Here is a 25,753-nt window from a genome sequence, read left to right on the forward strand (position 1 = left end):
CAGTTTCTCTTAAGCACATTTATTTGTCCATTTATTAACTGTCAACATGTTTTGTTTGCTTGTTTCTTCTACATGTCTAAATGTTATAGGTTTTGGGTATTATGTGGAAAACAAGACTGATGAGACCCCTGCCGTCACAGGGCTTCCACTGAGTGGTGATTCCAGATACTAACGCATACTATGAAGAAACTAACACAGGGTGATGGGATTGAAATTGATGGAGGAGAAGGAAGAGGCTACATTATTTCTGAGATGACAGCATTTGAACTAAGACCTGAATGGTGAGAAGAAGCTAGAAAAGGTCTGGGGAGAAGGCATTCCATGTAGGATGAAAAGAAAATGGTAAGTTCCTGAGGGGAAGAATGTTATGTGTTGTGCACATCTGAGCACAATGTGAAGGGGGAGAGACAGTCAGGGCCAAATGATGGCTGGTCTGGCTGTGGTAAGAATTAGAGTTTTATTTGCTGTGCAATAGGAAGTCACTGAACATTTCTAAGTGGGGAGCATATGGGTTTTCAAAAGAATCTTCTGTCTAGTGCCTGAAATTAAGACTGGGGAAGGCAGGGATTGTAGGAGTAGAAGTAAAGAGACCACTTAAAAGGTTACTGGATTAGTCCATGCAGGAGATGAGGGTGGCTTGGACAAGGATTGCAACAATATAGATGTGATGGCATATGTTTTTGAGGTAAATGTCCAGATTTTAAGTTAACAAGTAATAGGAAAACAAGAAGTTGGAGAGCATAATAATAATACAATGGCTAACACTTCTGTACTTTCCGGGATTCTTCTAGGTGCTTTATGCACGCTAACTACTTTAACTCTCATAATAATAGTGTTCATAAGATAGGTACTATTATTATCACTATTTCATAGATGAGAAAACTGATGCACAAGGAGGCTGAGTTACTGGCCAAAGGCCACCCAAATAATAAATAGCAGAGTGCAGACTCAAACACAAGCATCTCATTCAACAGTATGTGTTCTTCTCCAGTGTACTAGGACATAATATATAGACACACAATGCATATATCTCAACATATAAGTGCAGAGAGACACAGAGGATCTTGATGAACCAACTCATACGATTTTAAAAACATTTCAACAATAAGCAGAGGTCGTGGAAAAAAAGGTAAAAGATCACTCCCCGCTTTTAAAAAAATAATTATTTTTTTTATATATGTTTATATATATTTTCCCAGGGCACAAATATGTGCCATTGTAGATGGCAAAATACGTATAATAAATATTCATTTCACTTGTGTCTATACAGATTTCACAGATTTTCTTGTGAACTCAGGAAAAGATGTAGCTTTGTTTTGCAGAAGCCCAAACAACAGTATTTACTTTTCAGGCCACTGCCAGACATCCAAGGGGCTCAATTTCTTGCCACAGTTTTAGAGAACTTGCTGGTTAGGTGCTGCTGTTGGAACGGGTGGCAGGCAGCCTGCGCGGAAAACAGATTTGTTTTCCATGCCTTGTGGTTACGATGCAGCAGGGGGCGCTGCAGTAGTGCTCATTGTGGTCCAAGGAAGCCACTCGTCCAGGCAGAAAGAGGACAAGCCAGGAGGTGTGGCAGGGAGCCCGCGGTCCTCTTTGGTCTTGCAACTTTAGTATCCAGAGCTTGTTCCACACGGGCCATTCTTCTGCACCATATTTCATCATGTTGGATGCCTTCCATCCAGTGCTATATCCAGGCGGAAAGGGGAGGGCAGTAGTTTCCCGCCTTGCTGTTTAAGGACAGTGTTGTACCCGGTTGCGCTCGAGGTTTCTCTCATCTGTGTTCTCAGGGCCAGCTTGACAGGCTCCCTGAACCCACAGAAGACCCCCTGGGCAGTCGCTGCGGGTGGGGTGTGTGTGTATGTCTTTCTTTCCTCTCTTCGGATCCTTTCTTTTTCACCTTACTGAACATTTCTCTCCCTGCACGTCTTCCCACCGACATTGGGGCCATCATTGGCTAAGAGCTGAAATCGCTTATTCCCGAGATGGCCCCCCAGCTCTCCAATTCCCCTCCCGCCCTTCATTTCGGCTCCCACCCCGTGTGCGTGTGTGAGAGATCGCCTGTGTGTTTGTGGCAACCGAGGCTGCAGCAGTCGCCAAACCTGTTCCTGCTCTCTCGGTGCTCAGAAGTCTGTCCAGCTGACCGGACTTACGCCTGGCAGCGCTTGGCACACACAGCGCCGGGCCGAGCTCGAGCCCGCGCCAGGCGCCGTCAGGCAGCGGCGGGGCGAGCGACCGCGTCCTCCTCGCCCTCCTCCTCCAGCTTCCCCTCCCGCGGCGCGCTCTAGCTACCCCTTCGCGCGGTCTCCCCGCGGTCGCCCTTGGGTCCCGGGAGCTTTCCAGAGTGAAATCGAAGGTGAAAGAAACAAGAGGAGGGCGGGAGGCTGGGAGGAGGAGCCTCCAGCCCCGGGAGGGGAGGGGCGAGGGAGGAGCCTCTCCAGCCAGGGGGGCAGCGGGGAGGAGCCTTGGGGGGGATCCGGGTGGAGAAAAGGGCTGGGCAAACTCGGGATGGAGGGCTGGCCACGCAGGCGCGGGGGGCCGCGTCGAGAACCCCACGCGGGAGCTTCTGGAGTCTCCAGCCGCCGCTTCTCACTTCATTGGAGAAGAGGGCTGGGGCTGGGGCCGGGAGGGAGCTAATAAAGAGTGAATGTGCAGCAGCCGCCGTGGCGGCCGGAGTCCGCCCGAGCGACAGCGGAGCAGTGCGCCCGACAGGCGGCGAGGGGAGGCGGTTCGCCTCGTCCCTCCCACCCGCCCCTCTTTCTCTCTCTTCCTCCAGCTGGTCCCAGAGCCCGGCTCGGTTGGGTCCCTGTGCCCCCATCCCGCACTCTTCCACCTCCTCCGAGTCCCACTCCTCACCTAGGGCGCCCCGAACTGCCATGGGTTAGGGTGGGGGCCGCGACCCGCGTGAAGGACCAGCTCTGTGCATACGCCGAGGGACGCGAAGCCCGAACGCCGCTCGCCGCTTGCGGGCGCTGGGCATGGGGAGTGCGGTGTGAGCCCGCACCCGGGGAGGACGCAGAAGCTGCGGAGACGGGAGCGAGGAGGAGGAGAGGAGCCGTGGATTGGAAGGACCCGAGGGAGGGAGAGGAGGGAGGGTGGGGAAGCGAGGGAAAAGTGAAGCTGGGAGGAGAAGGCGGCGGAAGGTGGGGATTGATGCTTCTGTTTTTTGTTGCCGCTGCTGCCCTCGCGCTGGGAGCTGAGCCGGAGGGAAGGCGGTGGAGAGATGATTGCAGAGTTGGTGAGCAGCGCTCTGGGGCTCGCCTTGTATCTCAACACCCTGAGTGCGGATTTCTGCTATGATGACAGGTAAGGGGGCGAGAGGAAGGGGCGACGGAGCTGCAGGGGCACTCCGCGGTGGCTCTGGAGCTTCCTGCTTTAAGGTTCAAAGTGCGTCTAGGGGGAACTGGTTCAGCACCTGAAGGTTCAGGCGACATGTAAACATTAACACCCAAAGCAAACACCGGGGACGCGAGCGCGCTGGGCGGGCTGAGGGAGTTTCCGCTCCTAGTTTGCAGCAGCAGGTTCTCTTCCTTGCTTCTTGGCTGTTGGCAGCCGCTTAAGTTTCTTAGCGGAAATCCCGGCAATTTGGGAAACTGTTTAATGAACGTATTTTTTTTTTTTTTAAAGTCTTAGGTATTGCTTGGTGCAACAAAAGCACATTAAGTGATTTTACGTCTGGACTGGAAGGAAGCCGCTCCCCGCCCCTTAATAGATCTTCCCTATACCATTTCCTTTTTATTGATGGGACACTTTTATTTCCCCAAGTTAAAACACACGTTTGACAGTTGCCAACATAGTGAAAAGACAGATCGTACTCTACTTCAACTTTCCCTTTTGACGTGTACAGGACTTTACTTAGAGCCAAGATAATGCTGCTGATGGGCTCCCGCCTCCCCAGCCTCCCGCAGCAATCGATGGGGCAGCACTTTATAAAAGCCTCGGCTTTCATTTCTGTTTGGGAGTTTTACATTAGATGTCAGTGATTCTTTTGTGCTAATTGAGGAAGAAGACGCCCCTAGAGACCAAAGTTGTCTTCTGCACTTGGGTTAGTTTGGGTGGCTAATGAGACCTGAACTGTGTTGTCAGAGAAACTGCATCGATTTCTGGAAAATGTCACAGTTGTGTTGGTGTCTCTACCTATTTTTTAAACGTTGTTAGTGTTTAGAAACTGATGAAAAGCTCCGATAACCATTAGGGAAAATTCCAATTTGTGCCTTTCCGGTGACTTAATCTGATTACAATTAAAACAGATGCATAATTAAAATATATTAGGGAGAACAGCACGCCTGGCTAAACTTATTAACCGTCCTGGGGTGTTTCATGCTCCATTGAAATTAAACCATCCAAAAAGTGAGCACAGATTTACTTTGACAGCTTTTCAGCAGCCTCTCTGGGCTATGGGAAGTGAATGGATCCCCAGGGTTAGGGTGAGGCAGTGAGTGAACTTAAGCAAAGTGGTTGATAGTGAGGAGAGGTGAAGGCAGAATCTTCTGGTGGTAATTAGCCATATTCTGTATTCTCTAGTGTGCCCACTCACCGGCCAAAAGCATGTTTATGGATGTATGCCTTAAATCAGGGAATCTTGGTTCACACCCATGTAGATTATGAAATTCCCTGATAAGAGGTACAAGAACATTCAGCAAAACCTTCTTAATGTGTTTTGTGTAGTGCCTAGCAGAGGCAAGTTGGTAGGAAGCCACTGTTAGGCATAAACTTTTCCTCAACTTTTAAGCAGTGTATTGATTTCAGAAATTACACTGTGTGGTCTAAGAAACGGTCTGTGCAAAACAGTGAGCTGAGCTGGTTCTGTTTTCTCGTATTTTGTGTAACGGTGCACCTGCTATTTCTAGCGTATGGGTGAAAAAGCCCTTACTTTTAAAGATGGGTGACTTTTCACTAAAAAGAGCTCAGGAGTGAGTCTGGGCAGTTATTGGCTCTGTCTGGGACAGTTTGAATAGTAAGCACTTAAACCAAGAATATAGAGCTTATAAAAAAAGAAACTTACTGTAATACTGTAACTATTGTAGAACACAGTGATAAATCAAGCATTCCTGTTGTATGCTCTTGTTAATTGCTGTTCAGTTCTTAAGAAAGTATATGTCGGAACAAAGCATTCTTAGAAAATTAAGGAAAAAACCAAACTAAATTCGGATATACATTTTTCTGTAGGTCTAATGCTCATTCTGTGCTCTTGAGTCATCAGTCAGAAGTGTTAGGACTTTGTGACTTGGGGAAAATGGTGTAAGTGTGATGAAATTAGTTGGGCTTTCATCGTTGGCAGTTGTTAAAAGTTCTTCACATGCTGTAGGTCGAATGGAGTGTTAAAATTCCTAACTTCTACCTTCTAGCTACATAGATGAATTTATTTTGATGATTTGCCCATGTCTTCTAATTGATAGCATACTCAATGTGATATATAGATAGTATATATTGTTAAGCCAGCTTGTAAATGTGAATTATACTTTGCTACACTTTAAAAGGTGTATTAGACCCTGATTTCTTAGTAGCAGAACTGCATATGCCATCATATACCTCTTAAGAATCTGAAGTCTTAAAAGTAGCACTTTGTTTTTATGTATTCTAGAAATTATGAGATATGTATTAATAGGAGCACTGAACTTATTTGTTGTATGCATAGCATATTAAAGTGATTCATTGCCAAAGTACACTATAAATTGTGGCTTTTCAGATATATTTCCTATCTAACTGCTGTAACTCACTGGTGTGTGACGGGGGAAGAGAGCTGAGGGCCAAGTGGAAACTGTAGGATGATAATAATGTGTTTATTTCCACTACTCCATTTCAGACTGCAAAGATTCATGTTTAAAACGTTGTTTGAACTCTGTCTATGGATTCTGCTGCCCCCCAGGAACTTTTGTGAAGTACAGTTCTGTAAGGAGAGGCCAATGCTGGAAGTTAAAAGAGCAGCTAGCTCTCAGGGAGATGGCTCTTATGCCTAACTTGCCTCACTAACTCAGGACTCCACAGTTTAGCCTGAACAATCTGGCATTTACTTTAGGAGGGCTTTATATTGCTTTAGCTTAAACATTATTGCTGTGGTACTTCTCAAAGTTATCATTTCTTTTAAATACAGTGATCAAGTTTACTTTATAAACTATATATATATAATTACTTTCAGTGTTTGGTGTAGGTTGGTTGAAATTGTAAGTGGTAACATGAAACCTTCTTATAACAAAATCAATGTCCCTGGCAAAATTTAATATTCTACAAGTGTTTCTGTGCTAAACTTAAGAATATATGATGAAACAAACAGTTGAAGAGAAGAATTCATAGTATCTGATGAAACAGCCTATATGGTTTAAGCTTCATCCTCTCTCCTTTTGCCTTCAATCTAGTAATGACTGTATTGAATCTTAAGTTGTGGTGAGAGTAAAATTGAAATTAAAAGTGTGCAACCTTTGCCAAGTTTTAAGTCACATTGTATGTGACTCCTTGAAGGATTTTCTCTTATTTTCTGGAGAAATTTGGTTGAGATCAGTGGGAAAAACTTGCTGACTCCAGATTTTCTGCTTCCTTATATATTTGTTGAACACAACATGGCATCATTTCCCTTTCATCCTCTTTAAAAATACTGTTATGAGTTTCTCATGGGGATAACAGTATGAGAGGAGTCAGTTTACTTCAAAGCAGACAAAGGTAAACCATACCTTGTTTTGAAGCTTATTTCACTTTGCACATATCATCTAATTGATGGCATGCCTTTGTGATATGTAGGCAAGTAAATAAGATAATGTAACTTCTATGTGTTTTTAATTCTTACATTTTTAATTCTTTCATTAGTTTGAGAAAAGAATATTTGAGATTTGGGAAGCAGAAAATGTATTTGTGGCTCCTCTGAAGATTTTTTTCCTTATTCCTGGTTTTGCATTTATCAAACCCAACCACAATCATTCATGTTATCTACAGGTCTCTTAGCTGTTCCATTGTGCAATAATTTTGTGAAACTTGGAGAAACAACTCCATAGCAGAAATTTCTACTCTTAAAACGGTCCAAAACTCTTAATAGCATTTCTAGTTTAGTTTTTCATTTGGATGTATATGTAAATCTGTTTTTATGGAAACACTGGTTAACATTGCTTTATGTCTGGGTGTAGTGGCTGGTAATCCCAGCACTTTCGGAGGCTGAAGTGGGAGGATTGTTTGAGGACAGGAGTTCAAGGGGCCTGGACAACATAGAGAGATGCTGTCTCTACAAAAAAAAAAAATTAAAAAAAAAAAATTAGCTGGGTGTGGTGGTGCACACCTGTAGTTTTAGGTACTTGGGAGGCTGAAGTGGGAGGATAGCTTGAGCCCAGGAGTTTGAGGTTACAGTGAGCTTTGATCTGCCACTGCATTCCAGCCTGTGTGACATAGCTAGGCCCTGTCTCTTAAAAAAAATAATGATTTTGATTAATATTAACAATTTTTTAAAAACTTGATTTTTTTCTAAAGATACTCAGGTATTCCTTTCTACTTTTATGTTATTGTTAATTTGAGTTTTTGACCTGGTCTGATAGGAATCCCTTGTGAAATGATCAATCACTCTATTAAATTTGCTCTAAAAAGTTCTCTCTAATATGTTAGTACTTACCTTGAACCAATCTGGGATTCTTATCTTAAAATTCAAGTGTGCTTAACCACTGAAGGCATGTCTGGTATTTGGTAAAAGCATGTTTTAAAAACAATTACTATAAAAGTAAATAAGGCAGAAGCTTGCTTTGTATCAATGGTTGTCCTATAAGGTTATGAGAAGAAACCAATGTGCACAGAAGTATTGTTTTACTCTTTAGTTTCCTTTCCCATTTATAATACACTGGAAAAATGCAGTTGAATACAATTTATAGATTGTGAATTATTTTATATGGCATTTTATTTTCTAGCTAAGTTTTAGTTGTTTAAAAAACTCTATTTGGAAAATGTTCATTTTGCTCTTTTGAATAAGTACATCACTTACCAGTAAAATTAAAATTAGGCAAAGTCAGCGTGGACCATTTTGCCTTACTTCCATTGAGCCTGTCACATGATGTTTATCATAGCAAATGACCCAAATACAGCCCCTGAACGGACATGTACAAATGCCATAGGGAAAATTGCTTGCCAGCCATCTGTCTCTTAGTTGTTTTCATATATATACACATATGGAAGCGTGCATGTGCACACACATGTGATTATTAATTTACGTTGGTGATTCTTTGGGCTGTTGTCTTATCATCTGCACTTATTAATAGTTTTTCAGTACTGACATGACCCTATGGTAATACCAGATTTTCTGCTGCTATAATTCTGAAATGGTTACAACCTTTTGGATTCCAACAGAAGTTAGGAGCACAGTTTGTCTTCCTAATGTCTTTGTTGTTCAGCCCACTAAAAGCACTTGTGTAAAATGCCATGATGGTGCAGCTGTTTTTCATAAGCTAAGGGTGCATTTTCTGTAAAACAGAATATCATGTCCTTCATGATATTAGTAAAGGACAAAGTTTACCCTTAAGGCACTCTGAAAAATCTGTGGCTGACAAACCTACTTTGTTATATCTTTATTATTCTCATTCAATGTGTTTTTATCACTGTAACATTCATCTTTTAACCTTCTTGGTTCTCTCTTGGGAGCTAGGTATTGTATCAGCTTTGGGTATTTAATGGCTTCACAAAAGTGACAAGTGTGGTGACAGCCTTGAAGGAAAGGACCAATCAATGGCTTATTGAATATGAAGACCTCTTCTGTATGAATAGCTATCTCAGGAGCTTATTTCAAGAAAAGGTGGAGGGACATTTCATCAGGGCTCTAGACCTTCTGATTTTCATAGAATTAATAAGGCATAATATTTTGAATAAGTACAGATACAATTATACATAATACTAGATGTCTTCTTTGTGTTTTTTATAAATTTTTGATTTATTTTGTAGAGATGGGATCTCGCTATGTGACCCAGGTTGGTCCCAAACTCCTGGCTGCAAGCGATCCTCTCACCTTGGCCTCCCAATAGTGCTGGAATTACAGGCATGAGTCACAGTACCTGGCTTCTTCTTTGAAGATTTGATTTGTATGTGCTTTTGAGGAATAAACTGCTGCAATTAATAATTTGCTAATTATGAATACTACTAGACATGGGCTTTTTATATATGTGGTGCATAATATATATACAACAGCTGCTCACCTTGTTAACAAGCATCCTACTAAGCCATGTCCTTTCCTACCTGTACTTTAGTAGGTAGTATAAAGTGTTTGAATCTGAAGTCTGATGATGACCTATAAAAATGCTGATAGGTTGCCCTTTGGCAGATAGAATTTCATTTGAAATTACCGTTTTTGGGGTTACCCTTTAATTTCTTATTCGTGTTTATTCATTGATACTAACATTTTAAAACTTTTATTGGGACTCTGTTAGCTTCCTTTCCAGAAGATCCACGCATAGCGGTTTTACCTGGCCTTATTTTTGGTCCAGTGCTTATTGGCGCTTTAGTCATACATTTGGAAACTATGAAATACCTCTCCCAAATGTCTCCTTCCTAGTCGTCCAGGTCAGTTGTTTTTCTTGGAGGTCATCAGTGGCTGAACTCTTTGGGTTGACTAGATGCACCTCAACTGGTCGTAGGGATTGAAGACTTGTGCTTCAGAGATTTTTAACCATATTTTTGAGGCAGTTCATTCCAACAAGATGTAGTGCTATCAAATTTCTATCGATCCCTCTTCCGTTCTTTTTTCTCCTCTCTGACATTTTAGCTTTTTAATCACATTTGTCAGTTTCTTAGATACTCAAGGTCTCTAGAATAAAATATATAAACGTTTAAGTCTTTCAGAAACTTTTGGTCTTACATTTTTGGGTTTACAACTCTGACCTTTTATCTTTACAGATAAATGGGAAACAAGTAAGTAAACCTATCTGCACAGGAGAATTTTGAAGAGGCCGGGAGCACTGAAATAACTGTTTTCAAGATTCAATATTAAAAGTTATTGTCATGTTTTTAGAGTCATCTATTTAAGGACATTTCATAAGATGTAGTTAATTTTAGAAAGTAGAAATTACTGTTTTAAAGATGAGATGGAGAAAAATATTTTGATTTGCTCATGTCTAGAAAATTAATACGGAAAAGAGACAAGATTTGGAAATTCTAATTCCAGCTTTAGATTCCATTTTATTGTGGAATTGAATAGAATTATATGTATATTTACATTTTTGAAGGTTATACAGGTGCCACAATTCCTTCAGGGCAGGGCTACTGTATCTGTTTTAGAAGTACCCTAGTAATTGGCAGAGGAGCTGCTATTTGCTTATGATAATTTGACACAGGCTTGTTTCTTGATGTCTTTGGCAGCGCATTTTGTGATATCAGAGTGAGACATGGTATGAACTGTGGCACAGCATGTAGTTCTAGTCAGGTGACTGGCTAAATTACATAATTTGTCAAATAAAACATATATTAGTTCCCTTGGAATAGGCAGCTGTGTGCTAGGTGTTTTGGCAAAGTAAAATGTTTCTGTCAGATCTCTTTGTTGATGATTATTCTTTTTGTGGAATTTATTATAATAAATGTGTGATTATTCCTCATGAGCAACAAGTTAAAAGAAAACCCAAAACAAGTTCACTGTAGGCATATAATCATGGTTTATTTAGTTAGGAAGCAATGTTTAAAAACATTGCCTTGGGGTGAAGGAATTGATTAAGATTAGAAACTGAAAAATTCACTAGAGTTTTGATAATGAAAGTGTTTTTTTCCTAATTGTGATTCTAGAGATTATTGATTTCTTTAGCAGTAGAAACTTTTTTTTCTGAGCTAGCCTAGGAATTCTCACTTGACATCATTTAGGAGTATTTTAACTTCAAAGGATGTGTTACTTGCTGAAGAGTGGCCACTGGGGCGCAATATGGCTCTTGACATTTTGAACAGTGTTAAATGATGGGACTGAAGTATTTCAAACAGCCATGTTTCAACATTGTTTAAAAATCCAGTGGGAAGAATGGCAGTCCATATAACCCTGCATACTTGGAATTCTTTGGATTTTAATTTGAAATGCAGTTCATAAGTTTATTTCTTACAAAAAAAAGTTTTTTTAAAGCAATATGAATAAAGCTAGCAAAATTTTTACAGCTGTGTCTTATGAAATGTTTTTTTTTTTTTTTTGGTTGCTTGGACGTATTCTATAAAGGAACCGAAAGGATGCAAACCATAGCCCTGTTTTTTTTTTTTTTTAATTTTTACTTTATCAGGTTATATGTCTATGTTAAGCACATGGTTATAAGGCATATTGTCATTGAGCTGGTATTATAAACCCCAAAATATAACTAGTTTTTGAGAGAGACAGAGGCATATAAGTGAAAACACTTTCTGAAAAGTAAGTAAACATCTTGTTTTTGTTAATTTCGAATTTGTTCCACATGAAAGCATGTCCACCCTGCTTTCTTTTCTGTTAGTGGTATCTCTTGAACTAAATGTGAGAGTCAACAGTTACACTCTTTAGTGAGGCTCCTCCTGAGAGAACAAAGACTTAGTGGATGTCAGTGCATGTTGAAGTGACATCCCTGCAAATTGTGTCCTCTGCAGGGGGTGCCTTGGTTTCTCTGGAACAGTTCTCATTGTTTTGAAAACTGGTTTTTGGCTACCTCTGCCTTCTTATCTTTAGGCTTTTAAGAATATTATAAATACCAAGCCAGTTGCCTTTGCATATAAAAGATGTCTTAAGGTAGAAAAGTTGGGTCCAAACATTTTGTCAAGTATATTTACTTTAGAACAGCTTGCTCCCCCTTCCTCCCAATAATTAACTATAGGACTGCTCTCCCAAAGCAATTGGAGCACATTTTGACAAAGCAACCTTCTAATGACAAATTTTCCAACTACAAATTTGCAGAAGAAAAGTTCTCAGATGATGAAGAAGTTTAATCAGGCAAAAAGACATTTTTATTTGCAGAAATGCACCCTTAAGAGGGAGGTAATTATTTATAGGTGATGTGAAAAACTGGTATGCCTGAATTCATTTGGTAAACTTCATTTAAAATAGGGAGGTTATTACTGTTATTTTATTGAAAGAAAAAAAATGGTACTGAATTGTGTCACTGAATTAATATTAAAGAAATAAGGTTTTATAGTTTAACCTACTTTTATGATTTAACCAAAGAAAAGAAATTTGAGATTTGAATAAAAATCTATTAAAGACACCAGTGTGCAGCCTGAAATACCAACTATAGTTTGCCATGAATATCTAATCCTGTATTTACAATATCTCATTTATTTTTTTATTTTTTATTTTTTTACTTTTTATTTCAGCATATTATGGGGGTACAAATGTTTAGGTTACATATATTGCCTTTGCTCCATCCCAGTCAGAGCTTCAGGTGTGTCCATCCCCCAGATGGTGCACACCACACCCATTAGGTGTGAATATACCCATCCCCTCCTCCCCTGCCCACCTGCCCAATACCTGATGAATGTTATTACTGCATGTGCACATAAATGTTGATCAGTTAATACCAATTTGATGGTAAGCACATGTGGTGCTTGTTTTTCCATTCTTGTGATACTTCACTTAGTAGAATGGGCTCCAGCTCTATACAGGATAATACAAGAGGTGCTATATCACCATTGTTTTTTGTGGCTGAGTAGAACTCCATCCACATGTGTACATAGATCACATTTTATTAATCCATTCATATATTGATAGGCACTTGGGTTGTTTCCACATCTTTGCAAGCGCCAATTGTGCTGCTATAAACATCCTACTGCAGATGTCTTTTTTATAGAATGTCTTTTGTTCTTTTGAGTAGACGCCCAATAATGGGATTGCTGGATCAAATGGTAGTTCTACCTGTAGCTCTTTGAGGTATCTCCATATTACTTTCCACAGAGGTTGTACTAGTTTGCAGTACCACCAGCAGTGTATAAGTGTTCCTATCTCTCCTCATCCATGCCAACATTTATTGTTTTGGGACTTTTTGATAAAGGCCATTCTCACTGGAGTTAAGTGATAATCTCATTGTGGTTTTGATTTGTATTTCCCTGATGATTAGAGGTGTTGAGCATGTTTTTATGTGTTTTTTGGCCATGAGTCTATCTTCTTTTGAAAAGTTTCTGTTCATGTCCTTTAGTGACCACTTTAGAATTGCTTCCTTTCACATCTACACTTGAGGGGTTTTCCATATTGAAAAGAAGATGAAATTTCACTGTTCTAAAATCTCTTGTAGGTCATTAGCATACTATAAACCATTTCTATGAGAGAATTTTTGGTGGCTACTTTTCACTGCACTCTTGGTATGATGTTGAGGATGCCTGTGGCAGGCAAGGGGTTTTATAATAGAACTAGTCTTCTCTTACAGCTTGCCTCCCTGTGTTCATATAGACAACTGACTTTTTAATTGTACTTTTGCAAAATCTTTTTAAGTGTACCTCCAATCCCTAGTGTCCTGGAGCTGGATGGATCTCCCTATGCCTCTCCTAAAGAGACATTGAGATGGGTCTCTTGCTGGCTTCTTTCTATCTGTGTACATATGCATAGTTTCCAGATCAGTGTTTCTCAAACTTCAACCCACATGTAAATCACCTGGAGTTGTTAAATTGCAGATTCTGCATTATGGTTATTCCCAGATGCAGCAGATGGAGCAGGTCCACAGACCTCATTTGGAATAATAAGGCTCTATGTCATTTAACACATTGATTGCCATGAGCGTTGTATTTAACTCACTCTAGTTTTGACCGGGGCCACATGAAGCATATATAAAATCTTACTTGTTGGTGTTCTTATTGTTACAATTAATATTGACAATTTAATTCTAAAAATGTGGATTAAATGAACAGATGTCAATAAATTTCATTTTCTATTTATATTTACCTTTAAATTACACTCAAAGTTTTTATTCTATTTTTGTAATAGAACACTGTGGCCCCAAGGAAAAGTTTCTGTTTTTTGTGTGTGGCAGTCAATGGTTAAATGTATTACAGGTAAGCTCAGTGGGTATTTGCAGATATTTGGAAAGGCTGCCTAAATTCCTGGATTAAAAAAGGTTGAGGATAAAGTATTTCTATTCTGGGTTTGAGTTTAGTCAGTTTATTTAATCTCACTATGTTTCATTTTTCTGGTTTGTTCAATAGTGACATCTTTAAGTTGATCCTATGGGTTTGAGGTATTGTTTAAATTTTGAAAAAGTTGAGAGCCTGTTGAAATTCTAGGATACGATCTTTGCTGAAATATCTCTTACTGTCATATATAACACTATCATCTTCCCTGTAACATTACTGTGGAGACAGATATTGGATTCTGATTTTGACAAATAAATAAACTGATATGCAGTTGCCTTGGGTTTATGACTTGAATAGGTCCTGATGCCTAAACTGAGTCTCTAGAGTCATTGGCTTTATTGGTTTGTGCTTTTGTTGAACAATCCACTATAAGGAAATTTGGCATGCATTGTGTGAAGACTTTATAGACTTTAGGCAGGCAGCAAAATATAAAGATTTAGGCAGCTAAGAGTAGGAAAAATAAACATTTATTAATGATACTCAGGCATTGGGTGATGCTCTTGGGTGAAGGTATCTACATAGGGTTAAAAATGTTTGGGCCTATAAGATTTTTTAAAATTCAGTTTTATTTCAGAATATTATGGGGATGCAAACATTTTGGTTACATAAATTGCCTTTGTACAGTTTGAGTCAAAGTTATAAGTGTGCCCATCACCCTGATATAGTGTGTATTGTACCGGTTAGGTGTGAATTTACCCATTCCCTCTTCCCCACCCCCCGCTTGATTGCTGATGAATGTTGTTTCCATATGTGCACATAAGTGTTGATAGAGTAGTTATAATTTAATGATGAGTACATGTGCTGTTTGTTTTTCCATTCTTGTGATTCTTCACTTCTAAGAATGGGCTCCGGCTCCATCCAGGATTATACAAGAGGTACTAGTTCACCATTGTTTTTTGTGACTGAGTAGAACTCCATGGTATACGTATACCACATTTTATTAATCCACTCATGTATTGTTGGGCACTTGGGTTGTTTCCACATCTTTGCAATTGTGAATTGTGCTGCTATAAACATTCTAGTGCAGATGTCTTTTATATAGAATGTCTTTTTTCCTTTAGGTAAATACCCAGTAGTGGGATTGCTGGTTTTTTAACCTGGTTCAAATTTTTTTAACCTGGTTCACTTAAATCTTAGCCTGTAGGCACGTTAGGGGATTTCCAAATAGGTGAATGCTCTATATATCTGAAGTTTTAAATTCCTACTTAATAGAAATCTTTTTAAAGATCTTGTTCTAAAATGAGTTACACTTTTTGCTTTCTTTTTCAAGTGCTATATAGTACTGTGTAGTAGAAGCAGGGTTGTAAATGAACCTTGGACCAAGATAAAAGATAAGGGTTTTAGTTTTGGAATTATTATTTTACTAGCTTAGTATCTGGGCTATTTAGCTCTCTTGAACTCAATATTTTAATTGGGCAGGAAGTGAAAATATTAATGATAACTGCCTAACACAGAGTCAGAATCAGATGAAATAGTGTAATGAGTATTCTCTGGGTTTTAAAAAGCTGCATGGTTATATACTTAGCTGTAGCCTGTTGGACCAGAGGGCTGAATGACTCAGTTGATCACTGTACATAGAGTACAGTAGTCCCCCTTATCCTTGGGGGATACATTCCAAGACCCCCAGTGGATGCATGGAGGTGAGGATAGTATCAAACCCTATATATACTGTCTTTTCCTATACATACATACCTTTGATAAAGTTTAATTTATAAATTAAGCACAGCAGAAGATTAACAACAATAGCTAATAATAAAATGGAACAATTATAACATACCAGTGTCACTGCTCTTGCCTTTTGAGGCCATTATTAAGTAAAATAAGGGTTACTTGAATACAAACACTGATACTTCCTCAGTCGATCTAATAACTGAGACAGCTACTATGTGACTAGTGGGCGGGAAGCATAGACAGTGTGGATACCCTGGACAAAGGGATGATTCATGTCCTGGGTGGGACGGGGCAGGACAGGGTGAGATTTTATCATGCTACTCAGAACAGTGTGCAATTTAGAATTTATGAATTGTTTATTTCTGGAATTTTCCATTTAACATTTTGGGGCCACAGTTGACCATGAGCAACTGAAACCATGGATGATAAGGGTGGGGGTGCTACTGTATCTTGCTCTCTTGTCCTCTGAGAACAGAGTTGTGCTCTACTTCCATGTTGTTGCTGACTTTTTCACTTGGAATCCGTAGTTAGCTCCTGCTGTCTGAGCTTCTATTACATGCCCTCCTCCCTCCCCCACACCCTGGTTTTGCTTGTACTTTCTACCCACTCTTGTGGCCAGCGGTCCCCAATCTCACCACATAAGCAATTCTTACTCTGTTCTATTTCTTTTCTGTTGCTTTTCCTGTTTTTGGTCTTTGTCCATGAAGGCTTATTTTGAATAGACATTCTGGCCAATGCCAGTACTTCATTCCTTCTGCAGACTAAAGTGACCAATTACAGCGCATCGTGTGTTAATAGGCTTTGGTACTTTGGTTCTGCTTGGCAGAGCGTATTGTTACTGGGGACTCATGGGCTCCCTCTTCACTGACGACCCTTTTTCTTTTTGGAGTACGTTCATATTCAGAGCAGTTCTGGCGGCTTGGCGATTAGGAAAGTTGTATGTTAGATGAGCTGACGTTTTGTTGCATTGATGTGTTTGTGTTAATCAGTTCTGTATTGAGAATTTGCAGTAAGTATGTTTAGCACATGTACTGGTTGGCAACATCCTGTACCTAAAGCTGGTGATGCATTTTTGGAAACTAATTCTAAAATATGTCTTCTGAGAGTTTTTCAAGCAACAGGGTGGCAAAGAATAAAAATCACAAGAATTCTGGAATCAGATGCTCTAGTGATCTAATCTTAGGACCATTAGAGTCAGCTCTCTGTATCCCTGGGTTCTGCATCCGTGAATTCAACCAAACACAGATCAAAAAAATTTTTTTTTAAAGTTACATCTGTACTGAACATGCACAGACTTTCTTTTTTTGTTGTCATTATTCCCTAAATAATACAGTATAACAACTATTTACATAACATTTACATTGTATTACGAGTAATATAAAGATGATTTAAGATATGGATGTGCATAGGTTATATGCAAACACTAGGCCATTTTATATAAGGCACTTGAGCATCCTTGGATTTGAATATCTGTAGGAGATTCTGGAACCAAACCCCCATAGATACTGAGGGAAGACTCTATTTGCTAATAGCATAATTTTGATTGTGCTACTAAAACTCGTTTAACCTCTGCTTCTCTTCTATAGAATGAGGATAGTAATACTTCTGCTAATGCCAATAGAGTTGTTGGGGGAAATTAATGAGACAAGTTATATAAAGTACTTTGTACAATATCTGGTGTCTAGGATACTTATTAAGCACTTCTCTTAAGAATTATTGATTAACTATATTGCTGATAGTTTAAAAATCACTACATCTGAAAGTATTATAGAGCATTTAGGGATTTTTCTTAAAAGCGAATATGTAAAACTTAAACTTATTTCTAGTAATATTTAACTTAGTATTTCCAGATAGATTTAGAGTAACTGAAAGATCTCAGTGAACTATAATAATTAAGTATTAATTAATTTTGGAATTTAATTTTCATCCTAAATTTTAAGCTTGGAGAAATGATGTTGAAACTTTACCATTATACACGTACACACACAAATCCATGCATGTAAATTTTGCCAGTAAGTTGTTTGGAGTGTGTAGTTCATTAAAAGTACATATGAAAAACATAATTAGATGTCTTCCATATTCTTTACCATAATTGACCTTCTTTTTTAAAATTAGCTAATATGGTATATAGGAGTATATGCAAAATTATGATTTTTTAGCATCATATAAGAATGATTCCACTCTATGATGTATATCTTTGCCAACGAAATATCTTAAATGATGAAAATAAGACTTATTGTCAGTTATATTGGAAAAAAGTATGTTGAATTAAGAGTTACCCAAATCTCAGGAATACTTTTATATATCCTTTGTTTTACAGTGAGAAGCACTTAATATAAAAGCTTTCGAAACCTTTTCTGGGAAGCTTGTTCTCCCTCTCACTCACACTCTGACTAGCGCCTAAAACTTGCATTAATTTTTTTACAAGTATTTCTGCATTTAAGAATATTGATCTCTCCTAATTGAAACAGATCTTTCACATGTTTATTTAACATTTTCCTAGGGATTACCTATATAAAGAAAATATGTGTTACCTTAAAACACTAACAATTCTCGGCTTCCTCCCTGTCCCCACCCTCTAGAAAAGGAAAAATTTCCCCCCCCAAGTGCAGATAAACTAAGTATGTTGAAGGTGACCCATTCCCATATGGAATGAGTCTTTCTCTTTAAAGTTAGAGTGTGGCTCTGATTCTTCCAAATTCCTTGTAGCTTAAAACAGATCACAATTTTATATAATGAGTTTATTTGTCTAAGAAATATACTTAAAATTGGCCACTTTGGGACAATTAACTATGTATTAAGTAAAACATTAGCCATATTGCCACACATACAGTAAAAAATGAGGCCCATTATCACAATAAACCATATAAACCAAAGATATTTTACCTTCACCATAATCCCCGTTCGTTTCTTATGTGTTACCATATGCCCAGTTGGAATGTTTACTCTTTTCCTATTGATAACTAAGCTGTAACAGCAAGCGGCAAGCTCCTGAAAAGAATACTTTTGATTCATGTTGGAAAATAGCCTAGTTTTCTCTAGTGTACATCTCTTCTTTGGAACATTTTTAGAATATTCAGGTGAGGATTCACCATTGTCTTAATAAACAAATTCTGTTACTGATGGGTTAAAAAAATCAGTCATCCTGTATTTACATTATTAAAGAAAAACAATGAGGGGGTTTTGCAGGCAACTCCCTGGAATTAATTGCAATTGGTACAAGAAGCCAGTAATTCAGGAACTTATTATACATGATTCCACAGTTGATTTTTAGAACTAAACAAAAAAACTAGCAATTGAATTTCTCCAGAGTTTGGAGTTGGATAGGAAGGTGTGGTTATGTATTATGAGGGAGAAGGTTAAGTATGATATCCTTACAAATGAACTTCAGTGAAATTGAGAAAAGTTGAAGAGTATTTTGCCCCTTTCCTGTTTATGATACAATGCTTTTTTAAAAATTACATAGAGGAGGGATGATTCTGGGGAAATTTGGATGAACTTTTAGTTTGTGGAGAAAAGTAGAGACACTGTAGTAGAAGATGGAGAGGTTTGGTTGGTATCTTTGTGAATTGGAACCAGAGCAACAAATAAGCTGCTTGAGGTACATTGTTAGAATGGAAGTTCTCTGAACTCAACCATGTTTGTGGAAACAACTCTGTGGTGTGTGTGTGTGCGTTTTTTTTTTTTAAATCCATGATATATTTTGATTGCATGCTGAATTTTTGGTGTGTGTTATAAAATGGTAACTTGTTTGTGTGTGTGTATTTAAAAGGCTATCATCATAGTAAATGTCTGCATGTTCATCTTTGTATATTTAGAAATTGACTACTGAGAATTAATTAATTAATTTATTTATTGGGGGAGTTTACTTTTCAAATTGAAGTCCAAAAGAGTTAGTAAATTTAATGTTGTTTGGACAATTTATTCATAAACCACAACCTTACAGATTTAAGGTAGATCATGGATGATAATTAAAAGTGAACATTATTTTTACTACTAAGCAAAAATCTTCAGTTTAAATTTTTATTTTATATTTCTGTCATTTATGAAAATTAGTTGAAAAGGAAGTTAAAAGATTTCCTATAAATCATGAGAGTTGGTAAGTATATTATTTACTTTAAACTTTTTCTGAAGAAAAACTTAAACTGGAACTTAGCCTGAATGTTTTTTCTTTAAGCATCTTTGGAAGTCTATATAAAAATAAAGTAAATGCTGTTTTGTGTGTAGCTTACCTATTGCATTGGAAGAAAATCTTTTGTGTATGTCTGTAAGCTATTTGTATGTTCCAAAGGTGTTTACCAGAATAGACCGAAATTGGTAAAAATAGGAGTAAATAACACTGTAGCTATAGTTTTATTGAAAACTGGAATGGTAGTCTTTCTCAAAATCTTGAGTAAATGGAAACTAATAAATTCCTATTTTGTAATATATTATTAGTTTTTGTTCACTTAAATTATTTGGTTTTTAAGGATTTTTGTCCCAGAAATTACATCAGTTGCAGCTAATTCATTGGCATTCCTTACCAACAAATTTCCATTCTGTATCAACATTGGTATTAGAAAAAGGAGGAGATATATGGAAATTAAGAAAGCAATAAAAATAATGAGATAATTATTCTTATGCATATGTCAACCAAAAAAATTAATATTTGGTAATGTCATTGTAGATTGTTTTGTTGTGTATTCTGAGCACTTACCTCAGAGGCCAGAAATAGCTGTTGTTACTGGAAATGATGGGAAGGAAGGAAAAGTAAGAGTGTGTTTACCATTTTAAGTAGCCTGATTTCTGCAAATTATAGTGTAAAAATATGATAATTCTATTCAAAGTTTGGGAGAAAGATTTGAATTTGGTTTATTTTAAATTCAGGAAATCAGCTCAAATAGGCATTGGCCTTTGATTTAAAACTGTTAAGTCATTCTTATCGAGAACTGTGCTCTCTCCAGAAAGCATCAGTGTGGGATGCTTTCAGCTCATGTCGTCACCTGTTCCTTTCGCAAGCATTTGTAAATGCTTAGCTCTGTTAGGAACCATGGTAGATATGGGGGACACTGATCCAGAAGAAGATGTAGTCCATAATCTCAAAGGGCTTAGGGTCTAGTGGGGAGGCAACCAAGTAAACAGACAGTTACTCTAAAATAGAGACATGCTTATGATTCTAAGTGAGTACATCAGAGGGACACTTGACCCAGACTGGGAGGGAATGATGGGGCACTTGTGAGAAGCTTATGTCTCAACTGACTTCTGAAGAACAAATAAGAATTAGAATAAAGATGAGAGAGAGTGAGGAATATTTTGTGGAAAAATATGCAGGAAGAGAAAGGCTTAATATCCAAGAGCAGTGCATAAAGCTTTCAGAGAGGAATCAGGGAAGGAGGGAAAAGATGAATTGGTGGAGTCGGATCACCAAGGGCCTTGGGCTCCATGATAAAACTTGGAGAATTGTCTGAAGTAGGATCAAATCCAAAGCAGAGGGATCAGAAAGGTGGCTATTACAGGATTATATTGGTTATATAGGATGATATTAGATGATTTGTATTCCCAGTGTGCATGAAGATTAAAATAAGATAGGAAGAGAGATAAAAAGGAAATTTGGATATATTAGAAAAGGAAAGGTGAAGACAAGTTGACTTGGTGATTAGCTGAATATGAGAAGTCAACGGGATGGAGGGGTTAAAGATTATGCTAAGATTTCTGTCTTGGACAAGTAGGTAAAAAAGGAAACACATAGGTAGATTGGTTTAGAGTACAGGGAGAAGGAAGGTCTTGCCTACTTTTGTTAATGGGGAGAGGTGAGATGTCGGAACATCTTCGCTCACAACACATACGTTGTTTGAATGCTTTGGAGTTTGGCATGCCTGTATTGCCACTTGGAACTGTTGCTAAAATTTCGTCATTGCACCTTTATTTTTGCTAGCATATTATTTATTTTGATAATGAAGACTCTTGGTTATATGTGACTATCTTAGTATGTTTGGGCTGATATAACAAAAATACCATAAACTGTCTATAAACTACAGAAATTGAATCTCACAGTTCTGGAGGCTGGGAAGTCCAAGATCAAGGTGCTGGCAGATTCCGTATCTGGTAAGGGATCACCTCCTGATTCCTAGGTGGCCATCTGTTTGCCATGTCCTCACATGGCAGTAGGGGAGAGGGAATTCTTTGAGGCCTCTTTTCTAAGGGTGTGAATTGCATTCCTGGGGGCTCCAGCTGATGACCTAATCACCCTCCCAAAGGCCCCACCTTCAAATATTATCACATTGGCTGTTGGTATTTAACATATGAATTTGGGGGGTTGGGGGACACAGACATGCAGTCTGTAGCAGTGACATGAGCCCAATTCAGGTAAAGTGGAGCCTTTTGCTTTTCTGAATGAAAAAGGTCTCACAAGGTCATGAGGAATATCTTCCTTTCTTTATCTCTTGGTCTGGCTGTCTTGATCTTTTTGGCCAGTGGCAACCTAGAGCTTTCTCCTTAGTTCTCTAGAAATGCTCCAGGGAAGATTTAAGTATCTTGACTTAGGTCATAAGCTTATCCAAAAACACGGTTGCTGGCAGAAGAATGGTGGGGGTACCTTGTCTAGTCCTAGGCCATGTGCCTGCACCTATAGTTGGCATTTGAGTAGAAATGAGGCAGGTTTGTCTGTCTCACACCATGTGGAGTAGGTTCCATAGGAAATAGGGCCTCTGTTGGAAGGAGGGGAAGGATATTCTTGGAAGAGGAGATCGCAGATGTCCATGTGACCTATGATGTCCGCTTTTATTCTGTTGTCATTATCCAACAGTTCGAGTGGTTCTTTTTGTGCCAACTCCACCATAAATGCAGTCTTTGAAGTCATATAGCCTTAGTTATGAGATGGTCACCCATATGAGGTAAAATATTCATATAGACATGTGTGTATGTGTCTGTATATTTTGGATTACTATCTAAATCAGGGTGGTCACTTTGTGGGCCAAACCCGCCCTGCAGTCCCTTTTTTTAAACTAGCCACACCCTTTCATTTATGTATTGTCTGTGTCTGCTTTCTCTCTACAGTGGCAGAGTTGAGTAGTTGCGACAGAGACCTTGGGGCTTGCAAAGCCTAAAATATTTACTATCTGGCCCTTAACCGAAACAGTTTGCCAACCCCTGATCTAAATGGAAACACATAATTTTACAACTCTTCTGGCATACTCACTGATCCCCGAGAGCACATCTGGACACTCTCAGGGGTTCTCCAGCCATAGCTGAGAAACACAGGTCTATGATATAATTGTTAGGAGTTAAAGCTTAAGGTCAGACTTATAGACGTAAAATTTTACTGACTTCCCTTTCCCTCAGACCACACCACAGTGAGCAAGCACTATTCGTGCTTTTTGTAGAATTTGGCAAACACGCTGGCAAACACACTTACTAGCATAGCAGTAAGTGACTAGATGGCACTATGATCGTTACAGGTTTTTCGCAGCTAATCCTTCGACTGTGAATGTGTTGGTGAGCAGTGGTTTTCATGCAACTGTTAAGTCTTTGTGTGCTGGTCCCGTCAGCCCCTGTCATGCGGTCCTGGCAGTCCTGTTTGGCTTGCAGGAAGCGCCTGCTGTTTCATCTCAGAGAGGCTGCCTCTAGGATGCTTGTGTTGCTGTTTGTTAACCTGGCCTCCCCTGCCTTTGTAGCCATAAGCCTGTGTTTCCAAGCAGTTGTTTCCCAGCTGTCTGCTGCTTTGTTACATTGTTTCAGGCTGTGCTTCAGTGTGCTCTCCAAGTGTTTTAACTTGACCTCCCCCCGTGGGTATCTGCCTTGCCTTAGCTCAGCTCTAAGCAGCTGTTTGGTATTCTTCTGGTAACCATTTTCTAATGTGGTCTGCCCACTGGTCCTGATTTTCTGTGATTGAGGTTTTGACACTTGCGAAGTGAACTTTGCGTCATTGCTTGGTTGTTGACAGCCTCCTCTTGATGCTTTTTTGTTCTTTGGGGCTACTCAGGAAACACCCTGGATAAAATGTCAATAATGTACTGCCGTGCTAGGAGTTTTTTTCCTTCTTGGCGAGGAATAAGGCCGTTTGTTTTTGCCTTGATCAGGATTGCCATCTTTTGCAGTCTTTGAGACTCCCCATTTGTCAAATGGTCTCAGTTTGAATAGGATTGTCCTCAGGTAGAAAAGTCAGTGTCAGGACCAGGATTGCTTACTGCAGGGTTATATCTGATTCTCACCTTCTACAGGAATGTTGTTAACTTAATGTGGCTAGGAATGTCAGTTTTACAAAACAGCAGCAACTGGCTTTTCCAAATTTGTAGCACAAATGTTGGTGTGCAAATTTAAAATAACACATAGATTAATCCTTATTGAGTGGAAAATGCTGCCTTGAATATGATTTTCAGCAGTGAATTTGGAAGATAACTAATTTTGTATGCATATGAAGTGAAATTGTTAAGAACTGACAAATAAATGGAATACATTTTAGCCAACAGCTATCTGTACTTAAAAACAAAACCAAACACCCTCTAATTTGATTTTCAGTAACAGCCTATTAGAAATTCTTAATTCATAAACCAGATAGTAAACAATTTCTGTAAAAGCAGACATTTAAGTAGAGAAGTTTTGACCTGGAGCTAGTGAATTTAATTTAAAAAAAATTAAGCTACAGGAGACATTAATTCCAATGTATATTACAATACCTGTTTAAAGAGTATCATAACATTCCGAGTTTGGGGAAAGTTCAAACCTAATGTTAAATTTTGTTAGTAGATATGTAATATTCATCCATTTATATGTAATTCTGTACCTGCAACAAGCCAAAGAAGAAACAATCAATTTACAAATAACTCAGAGGCAGTAAATTGGGTGGTAATGGTGCTAGACTGTTGCAATCCCCTAGTGTTTTTTTCAGCATGCAATGGGTGAATTGCTGATGTTGTTGGGAGCCAAAGATACGGTGATATGTGAATGTGTCCAGGCAGCCCTTACATTATGTAAGGCTTGGAGGTATTTTGATATCAGTAAAATGCTTTATGGGAGTAATAGGAAAATATGTACTGTTGAAATCATATCCATAAAATCAGTGTTTATGTTGAAATTTCTTTCCTAACTTACATTTGAGGTTTATAGGTTTTGCTTAGTGCTTTTGGTGCTATATGACCAATTGAGACTCAGTTACCCTCTGGCAGGGGTTCATGTGTGAACCCAGACATCATGTTGGCTATGCTCTAATCACAGTGATCGTTTTGAGCTGTTGTCAAGAAAAATATGGCTTCCAGCAAGGATGACCTGTTTTCTCCTACAGAGATTCAAGTCACATTACAATCTCCTGTTTAGTTGCTTCTTTTTAAATCTGGCTGCCATAATTTATCTCTTTTGCTTCATCCAGAGTGATTGCTGTAAACAGGCTTGGGAGGTTGCTTCTGGGGGCGGGGAGGGTGCGGGGGGGGGGGGGGGGCGGGGGGCGGGCAGGGGCTGCTTTCCCTTCTAGGCATCCCAGTGCTTCCATCCGAGGTCATTTCCAGTTTACCTGTTATATACCTATGTCAAGATCTGAATGAGTGTGATAATTATGAACATGATAAATGAATAATGCCGTAAAAGATAAATATGTAAAAGTTGTGTATTTTAATTGTCTAGGGAATAAGACATTGAGAAAATAGGCTAACATTTCTCATCGAAGAGAAATTAAGTATGGTGGATCATTGACTAATGGATGTCCTTGTGTTTATTCTCAAATCTTTCACTTTTTGGCAGTATTCTGGGGGCAGTTCAGTGACTTGCCCGAAGCTGGGTTTGCACATCTGTGGAGGACAGTAATTTCTGACCTCAGAGGGTTGTTATGAGCATGGAATCCAGGTTAGCTTCATATATTTTTATTCCTCATCTAATCTGTCAGGTATTATGTTAGTGGAATGTCATGCAAATAATGAATCATATGGTCTCTGGTCTCAAGGATCTCACAAACCTGCTAGACAGATAACATGTATTATGGTTTCCTACATGAATGAACACTTTACTGAGGTATGAGAATGTACTGTGGAGGCCTGAAAGAAGGATTAATTTTGGAGGGATTAGAAAAGGATTCATCGGGGAATTACCAGGTTGTTGGAATGGTGGAAAC

At 38.8% G+C, this 25,753-nt stretch overlaps 1 protein-coding gene across 2 annotated transcripts in view; it reads left to right on the forward strand.

The window, feature by feature from the left end:
- The first annotated feature begins 2,537 nt into the window (after nucleotides 1-2,537).
- The window catches only part of TMTC2 (transmembrane O-mannosyltransferase targeting cadherins 2), a 365,840-nt gene continuing 342,624 nt past the window's right edge, over nucleotides 2,538-25,753 (forward strand). For both annotated transcript variants that reach the window (XM_069491843.1, XM_069491844.1), the window contains exon 1: nucleotides 2,538-3,303. In XM_069491843.1, the coding sequence (XP_069347944.1) occupies nucleotides 3,221-3,303 (83 nt within the window). In that variant the 5' untranslated portion in view covers nucleotides 2,538-3,220. The remainder of the gene's footprint in view (nucleotides 3,304-25,753) is intronic.

This window comes from Eulemur rufifrons, chromosome 16 (assembly GCF_041146395.1).
Source record: "Eulemur rufifrons isolate Redbay chromosome 16, OSU_ERuf_1, whole genome shotgun sequence".
In the NCBI taxonomy this organism is placed as follows: Eukaryota; Metazoa; Chordata; class Mammalia; order Primates; family Lemuridae; genus Eulemur; species Eulemur rufifrons.